Source organism: Colletotrichum siamense (genome assembly GCF_013390195.1).
Source record: "Colletotrichum siamense strain Cg363 chromosome Unknown KSG_Cg363_contig01, whole genome shotgun sequence".
NCBI lineage: Eukaryota > Fungi > Ascomycota > Sordariomycetes > Glomerellales > Glomerellaceae > Colletotrichum > Colletotrichum siamense.
In genome coordinates, this window is record NW_023501014.1 from 811,831 (window position 1) to 832,877 (window position 21,047).

The following is a 21,047-nucleotide window of genomic DNA, read 5'->3' on the forward strand; positions in this document are numbered from 1 at the left end:
CTCTTTCTTCAATTCTGTGATTTGGGCCGAAGAAAGGTGACAATTTCAAAGCCGGAGTTGAGTGCATTGGGTTGGAGCACCTTCGGTCGACAACAACAGCTTCACGATGCGTTCCAACACCCTCATCAGCATCTTATCTGCGGCAGCGGCCGTCGTCGCCTCCTCTGACCAACATCCTCTCACCAACCCCTCAGCTTCCTCCTTCACTTGCGATCTTCCGCCCCCAATCTCCCCCTCCGACGGTCTTCCTTCCGCAAAGGAGCTCTTCACCTCCGAAGCCGCCATCCTCAAGCAAGTCTCCCGCCATGCAGCCCTCGTGCGCGTCCCGTCAATCTGCTACGACGATCTCGGCGACTTTGACACCGACCCGCGCTGGAAAGTGTTCTACGAACTCCACGATGTCATGCGCAAGACCTACCCCGCGGTCCACGCGCGATCCGAACTCGTCAAAGTAAACACCTTCGGCCTCGTCTACACCATCCCGGGCTCCTCTCCTGGCCTCAAGCCTCTCCTGCTCGCCGCCCACCAGGACGTCGTCCCCGTCGCCGACGCCTCGACGTGGACCTATCCCCCGTTCGCCGCACACTTTGACGGTGAGTGGATGTGGGGCCGCGGCGTCTCAGACGACAAGAACTCCTTCACGGCCCTCCTCTCGGCGCTCGAAACCCTCCTTGCGAACCCGAACTGGATCCCCAAGCGCACCATCATCCTCGCCTCGGGCTTCGACGAGGAGTGCTCCGGCCGGCGCGGCGCAGGTCACATCGCCAAGCACCTCGAGCAAAAATGGGGCAACAACAGCATGGCGCTGATCCTCGACGAGGGCGGCATGGGCCTGCAGCAGCTCGACTCCAAGACGCTCTACGCCCTCCCCGCCGTGATGGAGAAGGGCCACGTCGACATCTGGCTCGAGCTGCACGTCACCGGCGGCCACTCCTCGGTCCCCTTCCCGCACACGGGCATCGGCATCGTCTCGGAGATGGTCGTCGCGCTCGAGGCGCACCCGTACTCGCCGCAGCTGACGACGAAGTCGCCGCTGTACGAGCACATGGTCTGCCAGGCGCGGTACTCCCCCGACGCGCAGCCCGAGATCACGAAGCTTCTGCTAGACGGCGATCTGCAGGCGCTCGCGGAGACGTTGGTCGAGATTGACCGCCCGACGCACTACCGCCTGCAGACCTCGCAGAGCGTGGACTACTTCCAGGCCGGGCAGAAGATCAACGCCATGCCCGAGGTCGTCAAGGTCGGCGTGAACTACCGCGTCGCGCCGCAGAACAGCATCCCCGAGATCCAGCACAACGTCGTCTCGTACATTTCTGGCATTGCGGAGAAGTACGGGGTCAAGATCGTGGCGTTCGAGGGTGATGAGGGGTATGAAAAGTACGCTGCTGCACAGAAAAGAGATCTCGCGGGCTCTGTCGGTCTGGAGAATGGTGGTGTGGAGGTTAAGTACGAGGTTGACTACAACGGCACCTTGATCCTGAGCTCGTCGCAGAAGACGCTCGTGGCGCCGGTGTCGCCGGCCAAGGGCCCGATTTGGGATTTGTTCTCGGGCACGCTGCAGAGCTCGTTTGCGTTTGATGGCGGCAAGGTTGTGCCTGTTGGGGAGCTGATGACTGGTAATACTGATACGAGACATTATCTGAGTAAGTACTCTCCCTATTCTTTTGGCAGAGTTGTAAATCTTGTCTTGTGATGTGCAGTGTTTTCGATCAAAAGGGCGAAATTTGCTGACGACTTCGGTCTCTAGACCTCACCCCTAATGTGTACCGCTTCGTGCCCATCCGCAACGGGGCCACGGTGAACGCGCATACGATTGATGAGAGGATCCAGATTTCTGCGCACATGGAGATTCTGAGGTTCTACTATGATTTGATTCGCAACTTTGATGCTGCGGATATCTAAATCTACTACCGTGGTAAACGTTTTAGGTAAATCTGATTCAGACAACCAGGGGAGTTTCTGAGGTTTTAGCCAATCGAGGATGTATGAGATGTGTTGGTGGCAGGTGCTTGTGATTGAGCTCCAGCTGGGGTAGAGTAAATGACGATGGTGGGTTAAAGATTATGATAATGAAGTAACTTGGTGTTCAGGTCTAGTAACAATGATAACGTGCATGGAGGTGAATATCTGAATTCCAAATCAGAAAAGTGCATACTCCTCATAGTGTTGGTTTAGGAAAGACTCTTAGACTCATAATGATATAGGTGAACTATTAGCCTCGCTTGGGTCTTCAGTCATCATACTTCCATGAAGTCGGTTTTATGCATCAAAAGCATCACTTAGATAGATACCCTAAGTGTATCTATTGAAATGTGGATCATACTATCAGACATGGTTGCCGATGCAGGCATTCGGAATGTTAGACAAGCGTCAGGAGGCTTTCACACCCGCGGCACAACTCTTGTCTTGGCGGTGGTGATAATGACCACAGGTATTGATCCCCTTAGTGGGGGTTGAGATTGCTGTGAAGGTCTCCACGACGTAACAACAGGTGGATGCTATCAGGTCGTTGAAGCCAATAGGATACCATCGCTTTACTAACAATACATATCTTGGCGCACTACTGCATGGGGTCAAAGAGATGTGTATTGAATCCCTTTGGAGTGGTTAAAATTGCAGTGAAGTATGTGATGTGTGTGAGCCCCCGGTTTTCGTCGACGCTAACAGGATGCTGTTCCTGGCAGTGCATATCTTGGCGTACACGCGACTCTCAATAGATGGGAAACAGCCCGACACAAGATCATACTGCATGGCTGGGACTAGGCGCCTCGCCAAGTGCTGGGAGGCCTACTTTGATTAGAGTCCAGCAAGCAATTGTTAGTGTGTTTTGAATCAGTCTTGATTCTCTCATGGAATAGCTAAAGAGAAATCTTGACTGAAAACGAATTTAGCATGGTCATCTCAATACGTAGTAGTTGTATGTCACTATCTTTCAGTGTGCATGCTGAGCAATCGTCCTCAAGGGTTTGGTTGTCACCGTGGTCCTAGAAAACTGCCTAGATGGAGTCTCCGGACGCCTCCGATCCATTACATCTTCCACATATCATTAAGATGTCATCTTTATGCTTAAAGTGCGTCTCTTGACATCCCAGTGTGCGATGCCACGTGGCCAGGCGTATGTACTCATTGCCTCTGGGGTGGTTAAAATCGCAGTGAAACCTTTTTCAACTCGAAATGACAGGCGCTAATGCAGCCCCTTCGGGACTTCCTTCAACACCCATCTAGTCAAAAGCGCATATTTAAATCCAAGTCGTCACGATGCAGGGTGCTCCATCTCGGACCAAGGATCGGCTGAATTTTCCCTCAGAAAAAGATGTCGGCATCAAATTATCAGTGTTGACGGTGAAGTTGTGAGTTGCCACACACGATTATGCCGTTCAGAGGAACCTGACATGTCTGCCTGCGGTAAGTGGAGTCACTAGGAACTAGAACAGACACCACCAACCTGATCGTTTGAACACGAACAACGACCAACAGGACATTTGCAGTCTATTGGTTTGCTCCTTATGTTTTAATCACGATAACCGTTTTATGCAAGAAACAGGAAAGGAGACCATTTTGTACCTAGGGTGATTCATTGTCGCTAATCTCGACTCATTGCGCTCCCCTCATCAGACCAACCCGTGTCTTACTTCGCCTGAACCAATCTTACTTTGCCTGAACCCGCTGCGTCAACATCGGCCAATTCTAGTTCTTTGGAAATTTTCGTGCCCCTTTACTAGTGTATACTGCTTTCAACCACGTTGTCGCGAAAATGTACTCAACGCGCGACGAGATTAAGGCTGCTGTTGAAGTGTATCGTGCCCACATAGGTGAACGCAATCGCCGTGCCCTTGAAGTCTACGGTGAGTAGGCATCAAGGATAGTCTTCGTGAAGTCAGACTGACCCAAATATCTAGTGCAAGTTGTCACGCAAGCTGAGCTGGACCCGGAAGATTGGGGAGATGTAGTTGAAGACATGAGGATAGACTGTTTTGGCAGCGTCCTTGCTCGGAACGATGCCCGGACCTTGATATCAAGTCCAGAAGATATACTCACGAAGTTCGATGAGCTCGCACCGCTTTGCGATCTCGATGGTTGCGGGTGGTCTCTTCCGACCAGCGATGAGCGAGAGTTGTATTTCTCCTGTTTAGAGCGCGCTCTGAGGGCAAAATGTCTCGACGAAGTTCGCGATAGTATCACAGCTCCTGCTGACCTTCGAATTCTTGCGGAGTACGTGGGTGCATTGACTGGACCCGGAATGGGAGAGACCAAGTGGACGTATCAGGCCATGTTCTGGACCGGGGCGGGCGCTGAGACGGATCTTACGATCGATGCTATGGTCAAGAAACCTCACGAGCTGACAGTCGACGGCTGTTGGGAAGTTGCTGCTGGATGGGAATCTGGGCACGGCGTTGAGAGCTTCTTCTACATAGTTTACTGCCGAAGAAACCGGCCCGACGGGGATGTTGAGCCATGGGTCTGGCGGTACATGGCTTATGGCCCGGACGACTGCAAAACTTTTGATACGATCCCGGAGTTGCTAGAGTGGTATTGTCGATATCGGGAAAGAGAGGTGCCTAACATTGAGGACTTGGACGTGGACGAGGTATTGGAAGGGAACATGTATTAGGTGGAGTAGCACTCTATCGAATATTGCTGTGTAAATAGAAGCTCATCGCTAAGCATTCAAATTGAAGAATGATTTTGCCTTCACAAATAAACAAACGTCATGTCCAGCAGCACGTTCAAGCGAGATCGTATGTATTAGAGCCGCCCTCTGAGAGGTATCCAATTCATACCTCGCGTTGCCAGTACTTCTCTGACGTCTGTTCTTCACCGGTACGTCAACTTCAACATCAGATAAGCTAGTTCAGTGGGCATTTGTATGATGTATCCAATGTTTGAAATAAACCCGTACTACACTCACATGCCGCTCATACCACCGGCCTGCTCCAATTTAAACACATCAACAATTCTTACAAAGCCAAGGCATCGAGAATGGTATCAAAGAAAGTAGTTCGCTCATCCACGCTCAATCTCATAGCTCCAAGCCCATCGCTCGGGTTCACTCTGGGCGTCTATCACCGAAGATGTTCGGCAAAAGACGACGTAGAATGGATTATGAACCCCCGCTCCTTGTGGCTGCAGCAGTACGGCACGCTGTATGTGTTCTCATGAATATATATTCCAGTCGTAAGTCAATCTTCTACCTTTGAGCCCAACCAACTCCAATTTGTGGAGGTTCACGCCACAGCATGAAATCTTGCCATGGCATCTGCTAGCAAGCTGCGAGCCGGAAGCGAAGGCCGAATTTCTCGGGCCAACGAGTCCACTCCGGCGCCCACGTGGGCTGCGGACGGCCGCTCATTGGCCCCGACAACCCCGGCCCGGTGATGCAAACTCATGGAAGAACACGCAGCTCACGCAATCCATTCTACTCAATATGGCACATCTCAATTCATTCCCACGTGCTCCCATGCAGGATTTTGAGCCGCAAGACCTGATGAAACCCGCCCGGGTGCGCCTCCCCGGCGATCTAGCTCGTTCGGCTGCTCCACAGGTCGACGTGGGTGAACCAGGTCATCGGACGACATGAACATGGATGATCGGATTGTCTAGCATTGTGAAGTTTTCAAAAACTTTCATTGGTCCTATAATCTCACAGAGACTGTGAGTTGAAAAACTCAGAATGCCGTCCCTGCCGATCCTGCAGGGTAGGTTACACTTGAGCCGCTGCCTTGCGTCTGTCGCGGTCGCTGGGTTAGGCAAGGGAATGCGTGACTTGCGCATGATGGTTCATCCAGGTACTTGTGGTTGTTTGTGGCTCCCGGTTCAAAACATTGTTTCTCTCCCTCAACATTACGACCAAACAGAACTCGACACAATCCTTCTGTCCACATCGCCGAGGTCAGATAACACTTGAGCAATCGCCGAGAAAGTTCGATGTGACGGGAATCTTCCATGAGCTTCAGGCCCCCGCACTCGACTTATCCTGGGTTGAGTGGTGTTTGTACCTTGTACACCAGCCCTGCACGACTCGAAGCCCGTGCCGAGCAAAGGCTCCCGGCGCGGCGCGCCCTGCCCAGAAATGCACTAAAAAGCTTAGCCTGGTTCTCAGGGATGCTTCGAACGTCATTTGTTTTCAGAAGAGCTGTGTCTATTGGAGAAACATTCTCCATTGGACACCACTCAGAGCAAGTATCTAAAGTCAGCTCCAAATGAGAGAGACCATTGAACTACTGCACAATCAGGTCGCATGACAGAGAAGGACTAACGTTCTACACGTGTACCCGCACCAAACTTGATCCTATCGCATCCTGCCCCCGTCTTTCTGTCTGCCCAGGAATCGACCAAGACCGGAACACCACCCCCCTCATGCCGCATTTCCGGGCTTATCACCAACCGGCGCAGAAGCACCAACACGACTCGAACAGAACCCAGCTGTGGAGTCCCCATTTCGCAAAGCGAACCACTCGCAAGGCCCCGTGGTATCGGTGTAAGCCACCCGTTCGGTGACCCCATCGATAATGTTGCAGCGGGGGAACAAGGGCCACGCGCGGCTTTCCCGCTTCTCATAGGGCCGCCGGCCGCGAGCGGCCCCGTCTCGTCGGGGGAAACACCCTTCGCCTTTCGGGATGGAGCTCTTTTGGATGGTGAAGGATACCTCGTTGGTGGGGGGAGGGAGGCAGCATGCACGTTGGCTCTAGCGTCGCACCCGACAGCTGCGCAGATCGAACTTTTTGGCTGTGTTTCTTCCAATGGGCTTGTGATCGTCCGATATATAAGGTATTTGGGAGTCCCGCTTCGTATCTGGCGCCTCTCCCTCTCCCTCTCCCTTTCTGCCTCGCCCCAGGCGACTTCGTCATCCTGTCTCTGCCCCAAACTGCTGCTTGTCTTGCCTTGATCGCCGGTGATCTCGCCAGCGACGAACAGAGACCTGCTTCACTGCCGACCTTTCTCGAAACGCCAATCGCGACGAGATTCGTCCAGTCGACACAATGCTGGGTTTCCTCAAGAAGGAGCCCTCCGAGTCCGAGCTCAGGGCGCAAGAGGTTGTCGACCAGGACACCACCCCGCGCAAGCCATTCCGCGAGGCGATCGTCCCCGTCATCGCATGCGGCGCCGGTCTGTTTTCCGACGGCTACATTAACAACGTGAGCACTCACCCCGTCGCATATGTGTCGCGCGCACTTATTGAGCGATTGGGACAATGAAATTGACGCTGTTCGGATGCGATAGGTCATTGGCTCCGTGACGACGATTCTCGCGCTCCAGTATGGCGACCTGTACAAGAACTCGAACGCGAAGAAGTACGTCGGTGACATTGCTTTCGCCGGTACAGTCGTCGGGCAGCTTGCATTCGGCTGGCTAGCTGACCACTGGTCACGCACGAACTCGCTGCTCGTGTCTACCATCATCCTCGTCGTCTTCACTGCTCTCGCTGCCGGCTCCTATTACAGGGGCGACGACATAGGCATGTTCAACATCCTGGCAGCGTGGCGATTCTTCGTAAGTACTTTCGCATTGCCATTACGATCCTCGTCGACTTTCGCAAACCCCGTCTAACATGCGCCCGGCAGGTCGGAATCGGAATTGGAGGCGAGTACCCGGCTGGCAGTGTCGGCGCCGCTGAGTCGACCGGAGAGCTCAAGTCCGGCAAGCGCAACATGTTCTTCATCCTCTTCACGAACTCGATGATTGACTGGGGCTTCGTCATTGGCGCATTCGTCCCGTACGTCGTCGCGGCTGCGTGCCACAACGGCCACTACAGCACCATCTGGCGCACCAGCTTGGGCATCGGTGTGGTTTTCCCCATCTTCCTTTTCGTTCTCCGTATTTTTGTCAAGGAGAACGAGGAGTTCCAGAAAAACTCGATGCGCCACGCCAAGACGCCGTACCTCCTCTCCCTCCGCTTCTACGGCTGGCGCCTGTTTGTTGTTAGCTTGATCTGGTTCATCTACGATGTGAGTGCACAAATGAGCATGAGGAGATAGGCTGAAGCTGACGTGACGCAATGTAGTTCTCCGCCTACTCTTTCGGCATCTACTCTTCCACCATCCTGAGCAACATCTACGGCGACACGGCCCCGCTCACGACCGTCTTCGGCTGGAACACTGTAATCAACCTGTTCTATATCCCCGGCACGATGCTCGGTGCCCCTGCCTCAGACTGGCTCGGCCCCCGATACGCCCTCGCTTTGGGCGTCTTCCTCCAGGCTATCGTCGGTTTCATCATGGCTGGTGACTACTTCAACCTGTCCCAGCCCGGCATGGTCGGTGGATTCGTCGTCGTCTACGGTGTTTTCCTGGCTCTTGGAGAGTTCGGCCCTGGTAACAACATTGGTCTCCTGGCGGCCAAGACCTGTGCAACTGGCATTCGCGGTAAGAGATCCCGAAGCAAAGGCGGCGCAAATACTTGATCAAGACATACTGACAGCTAAACAGGCAAGTACTACGGTATCGCCGCTGCTATTGGCAAGATCGGAGCCTTCGTGGGCACCTGGGGTGAGTGATATCTTTCGCCAGCATCGTCTCAGATATGTGTACTGACTCAAACGACAGTCTTCCCCTACATCCAAGCCGCCGCCGGCGACAACGCGGTCGCGACTGCGCAGTACCCCTTCTGGGTCTCTTCGTCTCTTTGTGTCCTGTCCGCTGCCCTTGCCCTCTTTTGCTTGCCTCACATCGGCCAAGACACCATTGCCCTCGAGGACGCCCGCTTCCGCGCCTACCTGGAGGCGAACGGCTACGACACGCGCCAGCTCGGTCTCAAGAAGGGCGAGAGTGTTGAAAACGCCCACGACAGCGATATCCCGTCGGAGGGTGTTGCCGTGAAGGGCGAGAAGACGGTTGCCTAGACATGAACCTATGAAAAGTTTGGAGACTGGGGATGGATGCAAGCAAAAGAGCCGGACATCAACTCGATTATTGAGCCGAGGCACATGTCCGCGTTATGGATACCCGAGAGCCTCGGTCTCAGGCTTGAATCGTCATTTTTAAGTAAGGGAAGCGTGCATTCAGAAGCGCATAATGATACCACTCGATGCGATGATTCCCGATGTAATTGACAGAAAAGTCCTTTAATATCACAATATTTACATATAGTTCCTTCATATTGCGTTACCGCTTTGTGACTTGCATCACCCACGAAGCAGCCTTTTCTAATGTGCTCGGATACTTGGCCCCGTCATCCTCAAGCCTGTTGCTGTGCAGGTCCATTGTGCCGAGACCGACCCTTTGGGTTTTCGCATACAGCTTGTAGCTGATGATGTTCACAACGTATATGGCGATTCCGATGTAAGACGTCATGAAGGTGGACACAGTAAACTTCGGAATGAAGGCATTGTATCCTGGCAGGTTCGCGTCAGCTTGATACACATTTCGCGGGTCGAGAGAGCTCACTTACCATTGAAGAAGACAACGAGGACCGTTATGAGGAGAGCAGCATAAGAACCATAGGGCTGCAGCGGTCCTCGGTAAGGCATGATGCTTCGAGGAATGCCCTGGGCCTGCATGCCCCTCGTAAACTGGATGTAGCTGATAAGAACGCTGACCCAGTTCAAAGTGCCGAAGACAGTCACCAAGCTGACGAGATATCCGAATACCTGGGACGAGCTCTTGGCCGCGTTCATGTACGCAAGCGCGGCAAAGACGCTCGTGGCCGCCACACCGATGATGGGAACTCCCGCTCCCGTCGTCTTGGTGAAGATTCTAGGCGCCTGGCCGTCGCGAGCAAGTCCGTACAGGGTGCGGGATCCGATGTAGATATCCGAATTGGCCGCACTGATGACGAAGATGAGCAGACACCCATTGACGACGTGAGGAAAGACGGGAATGTTGGCGAGCTGCACCGCGATTACGAAAGGACTCGCAGCCGCACCGGTGCTCTTCTTCGTGCCGCCGATGAGCAGGTCGTTGGTATACGGGACAGACATGCCCAGCACGAGGGCGCCGATGATGTAGAAGAAGACGATGCGCCAGAGGGTCTGGCGGACGGCCTTGCGGATGGTCTTTCGCGGGTTAGGAGCCTCGCCGAAAGCGACGCCGACTACTTCGGTGCCAGTGTACGCGAAGCAGGCCTGGACTATGGCCGCCCAGAAGCCGAGGAAGCGACCCGTGGGACCGTCGACGAGGTAAGATCCGAAGGCGCCCGGGTTGTGCCAGTATTTGAAGCCGATTACTTCGCCGGAAGGCTGGCCGCCCATTGAGATGATGAAGCAGGTGAGGACGAGCATGATTATGACGAGTAGTTTGACTGTTGACATCCAGAATTCCGCTTCGCCGAAGAAGGACACATGTAGGACCTAAAGCTCATGTCAGATTGGCCGTGAAGAGTTGAGAACAGGAAGCACCTACATTGACCGCAATGATCGCGACTGTGAAAGTCGTGACGAAAATTGCAACGTTGAGATCAGGTCGCCAGTATTGGATGATGATGCCAGCCGCTGTGAGGTTGTTCGGTAGGACGATGGCGTATTTCAGAAAGTAGTTCCATCCCGTTGCGTACCTAAGGTATCACACGTCAAAATCAGTTCATAATGCATGTAGATATTACAACGAGATGACTTACCCTAGAGCCGGGTCAACAAACCGGGTAGCGTACCCAGCAAATCCCTTGTCAGATGGCAGCATCGTCGCCATCTCGCCAACGGCCGTCATGATGAAGAAGACCACGGCCCCGATGATGGTGTACGCAATCAGCAGACTTGCGGGCCCGCCCCTGACGAGACCGGTTCCAGAGCCAATGATGAGGCCGGTGCCGATGGCGCCAGCGACCGCAATCATGGAGACATGCCGCTCTTTGAATTCCCTTTTCAGTTGGCCGGTCTCCGCCGAGGAGCCTTCCGCATTGGACATTGTCGTCTCCAGGTTCGATGGGTCTCGCTCAGCATCATTGACGCTTTTACCGAACTTGGCGACGTTGTCTGAGCTCATGATGAAGATGCCAAAAAGAAGATAGAAAAAGAACGTGACATGGAAAAGACAGTGTCTGAAGACTTGGACGCTGTCATGCCCTGGCCGTGGTTCTTATACACAATCCATGCAGAGTCGAGTCGATGCGAACTTTCATACTATCTGGCTTATCTCGTTCTGAGGTCCAAAGACGTCGATAGCTAGGAAATGATCAATGGCCCAACGCGTCGGAGACAAAATCCGGGGAAGTCTCGGTCTCCACCGTGAAGATAGGCCACGAGACTAAGACTCAGCCATGATGGGACAGGTTGCGCGCCAACATGCGGGGCAGCGAGTTCTTATCAACCCCGGACCCGCAAATGGAGGTCGAACTCCGTCTCTAGTATCGCAGTTGATCTGGATATCCTTGTCACAATATCAGATGAATTTAGTTGAATGCAGTGACAGCCGGGAAATATCCAAAGCTAGTCTGATCATCCTGCACGTATCAAGTCATTTCTCTTAGATAAAAGTGCCTAAAACAGCGTCTATCAACCCAGATACTTTGCCGGTCCGACCCACATCTGACTTGAGAGCGCCCTGGATGATACGACATCACCAACAACGGACTTGAGCCTCCATTGCCTGCGTAAGCCAGAACGGCGAAACATCACGCGCGGGGTATCTGCATGATGATGCTTCGTGATTTCCGAAGTAGTGCGTGTAGTTTCGCCGATATAGGAGGACACGAAATTGATAAAGGAGAGATGAAGCCGACTTTGAAGCCCAGGGTAGGAGACCAACTGAGCAGAAGACACCAGATCCCGAAACATCGCAGAGAACCCCCTTCATCTCTCTTCTATTTTCCTCAACATGTCTCCAAGTGCAGTTGACAACCACACGGATGATGTTCCGGTGTTGGCCAAGTCACTCCAAGCCCCCTCAACGGAGGCCGACTTCTCCACCTTTCGGTCCCTCGTGCCGTTGGTAGCAGACGACAAGATCACATACCTCAACGCTTCCTACCAACCCCCCTCAAACCTCATCATCCACGGCGCCATCACCAAATTCTCTTCTGAGGGCCTCTACTCCGCCCACCCCAAGCCCCAATGGCAATCTGCCGTCGAGGAGACCCGCGAATTGGTCGGCCGCTACATCAATGCCGACCCCTCCTCCATCGCCTTCACCCGCGACACCACCGAGGGCCTGAACTCCTTCGCCCGCAGTCTCAAGTTCACACCCGGCGACAACGTCGTCGTGCTCGACTCGGAACATCCGAACCATGTGTACGGCTGGATGGCCCTGCGCACCGCCGGCCTTGAAGTCAGACAGGTGCCCACGATACCCGAGGCAGAGAAGAGTGGCAAAGTCACTGCAGCCAACACGGCGACATTCGCGCCGTACGTGGACGAGCGCACTCGCGCTATTGGAATCAGCTCCATCATGTTCCACAGCGGCCAGTGGAACGACGTCGCTGACATCTGCAAGGCCTACAGGCCCCGCGGCATCCACGTCCTCGCCGATCTGACGCAGCAGGTTGGCTTCGCTGAAGTCGACGTTAAAGCTTTGGGCGTTTCCGCAGCGGCGTTTAGTCTGCACAAGGGCCTTAACAACCCCACTGGCTTTGCGGCGTTCTACGTGGATCCAGCGGTGATCACAGAGATGGATCCGACGCCGCCGATTGTCGGATACGGGGCCGTCAGCAACGTTCGCGCTGACTTGCTGGTTCCCAGCGAGTCTTTGGTGTATCACCCCACGGCCCGTCGGTATGAGCACTTGAACTTGAGCTTGGTTGCCGCGGCATCTGCCAAGGCGTTCCTGACGTTTTACCTCGACTCCATGGGCCCGAGGCGCGTTCAAGAACATCTCTACAGCCTCGGGGATGTTTTGCGTGAAGGATGCAAGGATATTGGCATCAAGATTGTCGGGCCTACCAGCCGGAAGGAGCACGCGCCTCACCTCTACATTCTCGATCTGCATGACCCGCGGTGGATGGAGCTGCTGAAGGATCATGGAGTACTTGTTACACCGTACCGTCTGGGTATTAGAGTGTCATTTGGCTTCTACAATAACTCATCAGATGTTAAGAAGCTTATTAGCATACTAAAGACCGGCGTAGAGTCAGGCCTTCCTATTTAAGAAACGTCTAGATAGATTGGGATTGGTTTAGATAGCAATATCTTTCTTTGACGATAACAAAGTTCTCTGTGTCGGTGAGCCAATAGCAACCTATCAGTCTTACATCTGTGTCAACTTATTCCTAGCCTGCTCGGCCAAGTCCCAAGCAGCACAGCATTCATCCAAGGAATGAACCAGGTACTGTGCCTCCTCAGTCGTACCAAACAATGTCAGAGTCCTAGCCGCTTGCATGACCGCATAGATCATGATCAGCGGGCTGTGTAGCAGTCCGTATTGGCTCCGATATTTCCGTGAAATATGTGTGATATCCTGCGCGGAAGAGACGCAGTCTTTGCGTGCGTTGTCGATCATGGCTCCGCTGTGACCCGACGCCGCGTGATCAAAGTTGAGAGCAATCCGTACACTGTGAAACAGCAAACTGAAGCGGATTGCGTGAGTGATCGATACAATTGGATAGCTATTGGAAAGCAGGGGAACTCACTGGAGGGCAGCTACACTGGGAATCAAAGGAGTGCTTGGAGGTTCCCACTTGTTCCATTTCGCGCACTCTGGCAAGGCTTCATACCAGCTGCACAGCTCAAAGTTGAGGCTGTCGAGACATGCCTGCCTCCCAAGACCTTCTAAGTTTGATTTCGTTGAGAACAGCTTCGACAACATCTTCTCAATGATCTTGGAAAGGCGGATTTGTTCCTTGAAGCAGGGCACAAGCGGTAGTGGGTTAATATCAGCGAAGCGGCCGTCGTAGGCGGCAACGCCGGCGGGAAGCCACGGCGCCATTTCTGGAAAGTCTCTAAACGATGTCAGTATTTCAGTATTCACCCCTCTATTGTTATGTTTTACGGAAGTCTCTCGGTCGTTTCGACCTCAGCATCGTCGTAGAAGAGGTACACCGGCCTCCCGAGAATCAAGCTGATGAGTTTGTCGGACGTGTAACATCCCCAGAATATGCGTCGGCGAATCTCCATGTCTTCCTCCGTAACTAGTGAAGAATCATGAGAGATCCAGTGCTTTGGGTCTCTCTGGAAGCCGAGGTCTTGCGCCATCCGGAAAGCAATTCCTACATGACGTCAACTCACCAGTGGTCGGGCTGATGCGGCATACCTGGGCTCACCTGAGAAACCCCACCCCTTGGAGAGGTTCCCTCTTCCTATCTCATAAAACGCTAGACATAGAAAGCCTTGTACCGTGACGATTGATGGTTTCGTGAAGCCGGAAACGATAAGGATGCTCTCGGCCGCTGAAAAGAATTGCTCGCTTGCTTGACGGTGTCGTTTATCTGGTGACATCAACGTTCCCAGCGCACATATAGACAAAAGCAGTGCCGAGGACCAGTATTTGCAGTTGGATCTCTCGCCGAAATGATCCCTGAGGAATGCCTCGCGGTAGATGAACATGAAATGAGGGTACTGCCACTTGAAGAACTGGAGCAATGCGTCTGAAACTAGTTCGTCTTGAAGACTGATGCCGAAGTGCTCTGCGACATGTTCGAAAGTCGATTCGGATACAAGGTTCGGTGACGACTGTGATGAAAAAGCACCAAGTGTATTGCTGGTCGTTGGGCGATACGCGTTGGCTCGATAGATGCTTGTCGCCCCGTGATAGATCAGCGAGCCCTCAAGGTCGACCTGGAGGTGTGCGGTGCTGCGCCGGCCTTCATCTTCTGGTGTACGTTGAGCTGGCTGTCTATTTTCGAATGTGCGAGAGCCGCCAGCCTGCAAGTGATCCCCAAACGAGACTGTCCGCAACATCTCGTCGCGCTCCTTGTCCGGCGCTGTCTGGAGGCTGCGGATGAATGATTCCAGTGAAGCGACTCGATTCTCCAAACTAACAACGTACTCATGCGTAGCGGGCCGTCTTTTACGGTCGACCTCGCGGTATTCGCATGTTTGCTTTGCCGTGGCGCAATTCTGGCACGGCTCAGTGCGGGAGCATTTTAACTAGCAGAAGTCAGCGAGATCGGCCCCTGGAAGCAATCCCAGGATCTTCGGGCACCTTTCGGTACTGGCATCTCTTGCAACTGAAGTTGTGTCAGCGATTCATTCCAATGATATTAGCAGGAGTTCAACCCACGATATTCTCTTTGCGGGCTCGGATGGCATCTCAACACAGCTGGCATCGTGTGCATGGAAACTAGTCTGTAGGTGAGGAATTTGTCGGCATGAATTTGTTAGGGACTCATTGACAGCGCTTAGTCACCCTTGTTAGGCGCTGGAAGTTTTCATAGCAGAAATCGCAAAAGAGCGCTACTAATAGGCGAACGCTCGTGTATGCTCTACCCTTCAACATCTGCTTTACCCGGGCAAGATAACAACAGACTGGTCTTAGCTTTTATTTGGGTAAGAATTGGTTACATTCGGTGAATCCGACTTTTTAATGCTCTAATGTCCGAGTTTCGTGCAGCATGGCTTTGAGTCCGTAACAAAACTATCTGAACTGTAGACAGCTCGGTGAACAGCGCACAATGCTGTTCGCTAGACTGCGCAAATTGTTCGACTACTATGAAGGCTTCACATTCTCCTGATTGGCCGCTGGCAAGAACATGAATCCAATAGTCATTTCAATGACTTTTCTTGCAGGACTTTCACATGCTGTCGCTTCCGACCAAGAACCACATTATTCTAGGGCCCTGTTGGAAAACGGCAAAATCCTCCGGGCAGTGAATGCGGGGTGCATTTGGGGGATCACAATCCCCCACAGCCGTTGATCTTTACGTCTTGATCCCCAAGCTGCAGGGCTCATAGGTGCGCCTACCGCAAAGCCCATACCACGTCAACGGATCAGCTTGTAGTGGTGTGGTCTCCATCACGTAAAGCAAAGCCTGAGATTGGTACGAATAGTCTCCTACACTTTCCTCACTGCATGAGCGAGCCCTGCATCCAGTATGCCATATTTCAGGCCTCCGGCCGCCGGGGTTTGACTTTAGTGATCGTCATCTGGGGTCCGGGGTTTGGCAGTGTGCCACGACGCCCATTGCTGCTGATCTTCTGTGGATAAACGTGCCCTGTTGAGCCTATCTATGTCTGTCATCTTCTAGAAAGATCCCACTGGTGATCATCCCTCCTCGGATCCTGACGTGGTACTTCATCTAGACAAAGTGGCAATTCAACCCCAATGCCAGGGGGCAGGCATCTCCCTCTTCACGCATGTAGAGATGTATTCACAGTGGCCAGATCTGTCCAGCTTTTCTCTTTTGGCCATCCGAGCTGCTGATCGGCCCAGGCAGGCAACATTCAACAGGTCTGCGCGGGATGTACTTTGACCTCGGAGCCAGCACACTACAACTGGCGATTATGGTATTACAGACTACCTAATGATCACATATGTGAGTACAAGGCAACACTGATGCCGCATCAGTTCGTCGGCGAGACCGGCGACGTGGGGGGCTTGGTGGCTGTTTCTCAAGAACTTCCATTCGCACTCAAGAGCTTCAACAAGGCTACCGAGCCATCCACGAGTGCTTGGGTGGGCATGGCCGACGGATGGCGGTCATCCATTCACAGGTTTGAAGGTATGCTTGGCGTTGGTCCAATGTAATGAGAAGATAGATGCGTTTTCCGCACTACTTTCACAACCTTCAGCCAGCCTGAATATGAAGCTGATGGTCGGACTCAGCTCTCTACCCATCATGAAAGCTCATACCTAAGCCAATCGTAGGAATCGCCAGCCAGCCCAGCTGGTCTTGGGTTTTTTTCCCGTGAAGATGCATAGAATCCGCGCCGTCCATTCAACGGCCCCTCCATTTTGCCTTGCCGTCACGTCCGGTATGACGACCTTGGCCACATCGTTGCCCGATGCCCAAGCACCCCTCCTTCATGTCGCAATCAAGCAGTTCTCCCTTCAATCCGGATTCCCCCTCCTCTCCAATGGCCCATCAAATCCATCAACCCATCTCCACACCATGCAACCATTCCCATGAAAGACAACCTTTCATCTACCACATCTCAGCTGTCACTTTTCGCCTCCCTTCCTCTCACAGCCCTCGCTCGTCATGCCATCCCGCGCGCGGCAATCCCTAAACCTGACGCTATGAGATACGTCAGCCGTGGAAACTCAACCCATCAATCACCGCGCAGCATCCGCTCTCGCCGCCTCCTCCTCCAGTTCCGCCTCAACCCTTCGCAGCTCGCTCAGCCCCTCCGCAATCCCCTTCACCTCCTCAGCCGAGGGCCTGACGCAGGGCTTCCGCGGCGCGCCCCCGTACTGCTCAAAGTGCCCGATCGCCGCCTTGACACCCACAAACCCCGTCTGGATGGCCACCCAGTCCCCCTTCGCCATGACTGCCTGCAGCCGCCGCGCCTCGGCGAGCCGGCCGTCCGCCGCGAGCTCCATGACGCGCGCGCACGCTCGCGGCGCGATGTTGGCCAGCCCCGCGATCGTCCCGTTGGCGCCCACGACCTGGCCCTGCAGGATGAAGTCCGCGCTGCCGCCCGCGACGAAGAACCCCTCCGGCGCGTCGTCCGCCACGCGCGCGAGCTTGCCCGTGTTGCCGCAGGTGAGCTTGACGCCGACCACGTTGGGGTGCTGCGCGATGCGAACGATGGCGTCTGAGGACAGGTCGCGGCCGGAGGCGGCGGCGGGGAAGTTGTAGATGAGCAGCGGGATCGGCGACGCATCTGCGACCTCGTAAAAGTGCTGGACGATCTTGTCGTCGTCGAGGAGGGTGCCGTAGTAGCTGGGCGGCAGCGCGAGCGCGTGGGTGGCGCCGCTTTTGTGGGCGTCTTTGCAGAGCTGGAGGGTCTCGCGGGTAGATTGGGCGCCGCAGCCGGCGATGAGCGGGATCTTGACGTCGTGGCCTTCTTGGTGGATGGTGTCGGCGGCGCAGCGGATCATGGAGCTGCGCTCCTCGCGTGTGAGGTGGACGGCTTCGCCGTTGGAGCCGTGGACCACGATGCCTGCCACACCGGCGTTGATGAGCCGGACGAGGTGGCGCTCGAGGGTGTTGGTGTCGACCTCCTCGGTGTCAGTAAAGAATGCCAGGGTTGGCACGTAGACGCCGTCGGGAAGCCTGGCGCTCAACGCCTTGGGCGCCCCGTAGGATGATTTTGTTGTTGGGGGCGTGGTCATTGTTTCTGTTGACATTCTCGTGATAAGTATGATGTGAGCTTGATGATGAGACAGTATCTCTCTATGTGGACGAGCTTCGTGGGCGGACAAGACTTTGAGGTTGCTGACCACAGTTCAACCAGGCAGACACAACAAGCCTGGGGGATTCGGCCTTTATGGTCGAGAAATCTGTCTAAGATGAGTCTTCAAGGGGGAAGCAAGCGGACATAGGGTGATGTGCGGCAAGTGAAGCGTGTCGTTAGTTGAGGTACGTCTTCAACCAGCACCTAGGGACAGCCAGCGACGAATCAAGACTCAGAGCCGGGGTCACAAGAATCGTGTTTAAGGAATAAACACAATGGTGCAAGCCATGGCCAGGGATCCCATGATGTTCGACATGCGGCTTTGCCAAACTTGGCGCAACGCACGGCTGGGCGGCAGCGCCGCGGCGTGGGGGTGGCTACTCATCCACGCCTTGTCCTGCCGCATTCGACCAAGTGGTTGGATGCGTGGATCATGGATGCACAAGCGGGATGGTGTGGAAGGGTACCAGGCGTGCAGTGAGCTGATTGCATGGCGATTTGCGCATGGTACGACATCACGAGGGGGAGAGATCGTCTTTGAGAGAACTGGTTTGTGGTACTCTCGGGGATACTTGTCCCAGGCGTCAATTAAACTAGTCCGATGTAAGTGGTGCTTGTCGAGCGCCAATCTTACCAAATGGCTTCTCCAAGAGACATAGGACAACTTGTTTCCAGCTGGGCTTTCCATGTCAGCGCCCGAGACGCTCAATCCTCTCCAAACTCTGGTAGCTGAGAACACGAATAGATGACCGGGTTGACCGCCGGCCGGGAAAGACATTTCGGAGCCGCGGGATTCATCCAACGCTCAGGCTCGTCAGCAAGACAAGACAAGCCACCAAACGGAGCTTGTTTGGATCAAATGATTGGCACAAACAATGCCACTCCGACGTTATTTGGTAAATTTTAGTTTCAGTAGTCTTGAGCCTAGCACGACTGTGCTTTGTTCAATACGGTGAGCGGCCAACAATAGCCTAACTTCCCCGGACTGCGACCCCCACGCTTTTTCCAGCGCCCGGGCTCCAAGGGAGATTTTGATTTACCACTCCACAAGATCAGCCAGCGAATCATTGAATTTGGGTTGTCATCTGTTCCTCTGTGCGTCTTTGTTCTCTCCAAATCCGAGAAGCATCATACACGCTCAAGGAGCAGGTTCTCGCGACCTGCCGTAGTACAGGCACCGAACAGGGGTACACATGGGCTGTTGAAGGTGCCGAAACCCGCAAATCATGGCCCAGAAGGCCGGGCTCGGCGTCCCACCCCCGGCCACTGCATCCCGCGCCATCCTGTACGTGTCCGTCGCCACCGGCCGACGCAAACACCCCTCCTCCCACCACATGACCTTTGCCCGTCTGCTGATTGACCTATAGAATATGTAGGCGACCCTCCTAGTCAGACAAGCCATCTTCCTTGCTGCTGCCTGGGAAGTCAGGAACAAGGCACTGCGCAGCGGTTCTCGGGGTTCATCGGTGGCCGAGACGGTCCTCGGCCGCAGGAAACTTTGCTCACGTGAACATGCGTGGGGGTTTCCCTTCATAGACATAGTCGTCGAGGTCACGCCCAATCTTTGGCATACATGAGGCGGTGTAGCATCAAACGTCTATTCTTTGTCTATACTCGTGGAAGACTACTTCATCTCATTCACGGTGATCCGCGATCATAATGGCTGTCACATTTCTACAGACTGAAGTCCGCAGTCGACGAAGAAGTATCAATCTTTATTTGCCAATGTTCAAACAGGTAATGAGCACAGTCCCTAGCAACTCAATCTCTACCTTCTCACCTCCTATGATGCTTATTCAGAGATGTTGAAAGTCATCAATGAGGCATCTCACATCTGGGTCATGCCCTTAGGGCAGCCACCAGTCCAGTGCTGGCAACTGGCAATCCAATCTCCTTTGGGAGAGTAATGGGCGTCGCAGTCCGCCTGGGTGATGGGCTTGTTCAAGATACACTACTCAAGACGTCAGAGTTTGGCCATTTCAAGGTGCCTGCATGGTTGTCACTTACCGCCTGGCTATTGGTAGCCTTGTCCCAGCAGCGAGTCGTGCCAGAGCCCGGCTCGCAGAATTGCAGAGCGACCTGAATGTTGGGTCTCTCTCTGTTGAAGCAGTTGCACATGTAAGCCGAGACAGCGCTGGGAGCCCTTTGAGAACATAAACGGTTAGCGATTGTTTAGACTTTATTGCGACGATGTGGTCTTACAAAATGGCGAGAGTGATTGATGTAATGAGCTTCATGGTTGAGATTGTAAATGATGAACGATGGTTATTCAGTGGCGAGAAGAATATGAAGTGCTCTGTATTCAGTGGTTCATAACAAGAAGGCTCAATGGTCGTCTTGGCTTTATAGAAAAACCAGGTGTGTTCATCATGTTTGATAAAAACTGATGACTTTCCTATTTCATCACCGCTAGCCTTCATCTCGGACCAACATCTTCGGACAAGTCCTTCTTTCAAATCCGTCTTGATATTGCTGTTGAGCAGCAAATAGTTGATGCTTTCCCACTAGTAACGAGGCCGAGATGAGATACCCGCGATGATTGAGGCTGATTCTACGTCGTCAAAATAGGAAGTTTCCTAGTCTGGACGAACTTCACACAGACGTTCCAGAAAGATTGGCGGAATTCAGGAAAGCTTAAAATCGGGTTGCCTAAAGCAAGATAAATAACGACAGAAAGCTTGACTTTGCGACTAGCGACTCAGGTGTTCGCCGGCCGATCGAGCCGGTGGTCAAGGTGCCCATGTGCTACTTTTCGTCGGGCTGATTGCCTCCACCAGTTGCGGAACTCATATTCCGCCCAATCGACTCACTTACATGCCTCAGAAATATGGGATTTCTGACTCTTGTGGGCAGAATGATGAAATACGATTGAGTTTGGTATCAGATTGTGAGCGCCCGCCTTGCGGCA

At 53.7% G+C, this 21,047-nt stretch overlaps 8 protein-coding genes across 8 annotated transcripts; 4 read left to right on the plus strand and 4 right to left on the minus strand.

Annotated features, from left to right (window-relative positions):
* Positions 1 to 106: 106 nt before the first annotated feature.
* CGCS363_v000203 (putative carboxypeptidase) lies at positions 107 to 1,902 on the plus strand (the record flags this gene model as incomplete). The annotated part of the gene is made up of 2 exons (XM_036632052.1): positions 107 to 1,643; positions 1,748 to 1,902. 2 exons carry the CDS (start codon positions 107 to 109, stop codon positions 1,900 to 1,902), a joined length of 1,692 nt encoding a protein of 563 aa, XP_036502428.1.
* Positions 1,903 to 3,754: 1,852 nt separating this feature from the next.
* Positions 3,755 to 4,612, plus strand: CGCS363_v000204 (uncharacterized protein; the record flags this gene model as incomplete). Its single annotated transcript, XM_036632053.1, has 2 exons — positions 3,755 to 3,845; positions 3,900 to 4,612. 2 exons carry the CDS (start codon positions 3,755 to 3,757, stop codon positions 4,610 to 4,612), a joined length of 804 nt encoding a protein of 267 aa, XP_036502421.1.
* Positions 4,613 to 6,980: 2,368 nt separating this feature from the next.
* Positions 6,981 to 8,839, plus strand: GIT2 (Glycerophosphodiester transporter GIT2; the record flags this gene model as incomplete). The annotated part of the gene is made up of 6 exons (XM_036632054.1): positions 6,981 to 7,136; positions 7,222 to 7,491; positions 7,563 to 7,946; positions 8,003 to 8,363; positions 8,427 to 8,486; positions 8,544 to 8,839. The coding sequence occupies 6 exons, from the start codon at positions 6,981 to 6,983 to the stop codon at positions 8,837 to 8,839; spliced, it is 1,527 nt and encodes a 508-aa protein (XP_036502422.1).
* A 262-nt stretch (positions 8,840 to 9,101) lies between these two features.
* Positions 9,102 to 10,916, minus strand: CGCS363_v000206 (putative amino-acid permease; the record flags this gene model as incomplete). The annotated part of the gene is made up of 4 exons (XM_036632055.1): positions 9,102 to 9,331; positions 9,388 to 10,285; positions 10,338 to 10,488; positions 10,552 to 10,916. The coding sequence occupies 4 exons, from the start codon at positions 10,914 to 10,916 to the stop codon at positions 9,102 to 9,104; spliced, it is 1,644 nt and encodes a 547-aa protein (XP_036502423.1).
* An 831-nt stretch (positions 10,917 to 11,747) lies between these two features.
* Positions 11,748 to 13,013, plus strand: CGCS363_v000207 (putative aminotransferase; the record flags this gene model as incomplete). The annotated part of the gene is made up of 1 exon (XM_036632056.1): positions 11,748 to 13,013. One exon carries the CDS (start codon positions 11,748 to 11,750, stop codon positions 13,011 to 13,013), a length of 1,266 nt encoding a protein of 421 aa, XP_036502424.1.
* Positions 13,014 to 13,112: 99 nt separating this feature from the next.
* CGCS363_v000208 (putative transcriptional regulatory protein) lies at positions 13,113 to 15,112 on the minus strand (the record flags this gene model as incomplete). The annotated part of the gene is made up of 6 exons (XM_036632057.1): positions 13,113 to 13,431; positions 13,495 to 13,803; positions 13,854 to 14,070; positions 14,125 to 14,950; positions 15,006 to 15,030; positions 15,084 to 15,112. The coding sequence occupies 6 exons, from the start codon at positions 15,110 to 15,112 to the stop codon at positions 13,113 to 13,115; spliced, it is 1,725 nt and encodes a 574-aa protein (XP_036502429.1).
* Positions 15,113 to 17,075: 1,963 nt separating this feature from the next.
* Positions 17,076 to 18,077, minus strand: CGCS363_v000209 (putative 4-hydroxy-2-oxoglutarate aldolase; the record flags this gene model as incomplete). Its single annotated transcript, XM_036632058.1, has 1 exon — positions 17,076 to 18,077. One exon carries the CDS (start codon positions 18,075 to 18,077, stop codon positions 17,076 to 17,078), a length of 1,002 nt encoding a protein of 333 aa, XP_036502430.1.
* Positions 18,078 to 19,967: 1,890 nt separating this feature from the next.
* Positions 19,968 to 20,376, minus strand: CGCS363_v000210 (uncharacterized protein; the record flags this gene model as incomplete). Its single annotated transcript, XM_036632059.1, has 3 exons — positions 19,968 to 20,090; positions 20,147 to 20,282; positions 20,342 to 20,376. 3 exons carry the CDS (start codon positions 20,374 to 20,376, stop codon positions 19,968 to 19,970), a joined length of 294 nt encoding a protein of 97 aa, XP_036501410.1.
* Between the last annotated feature and the right edge of the window lie 671 nt (positions 20,377 to 21,047).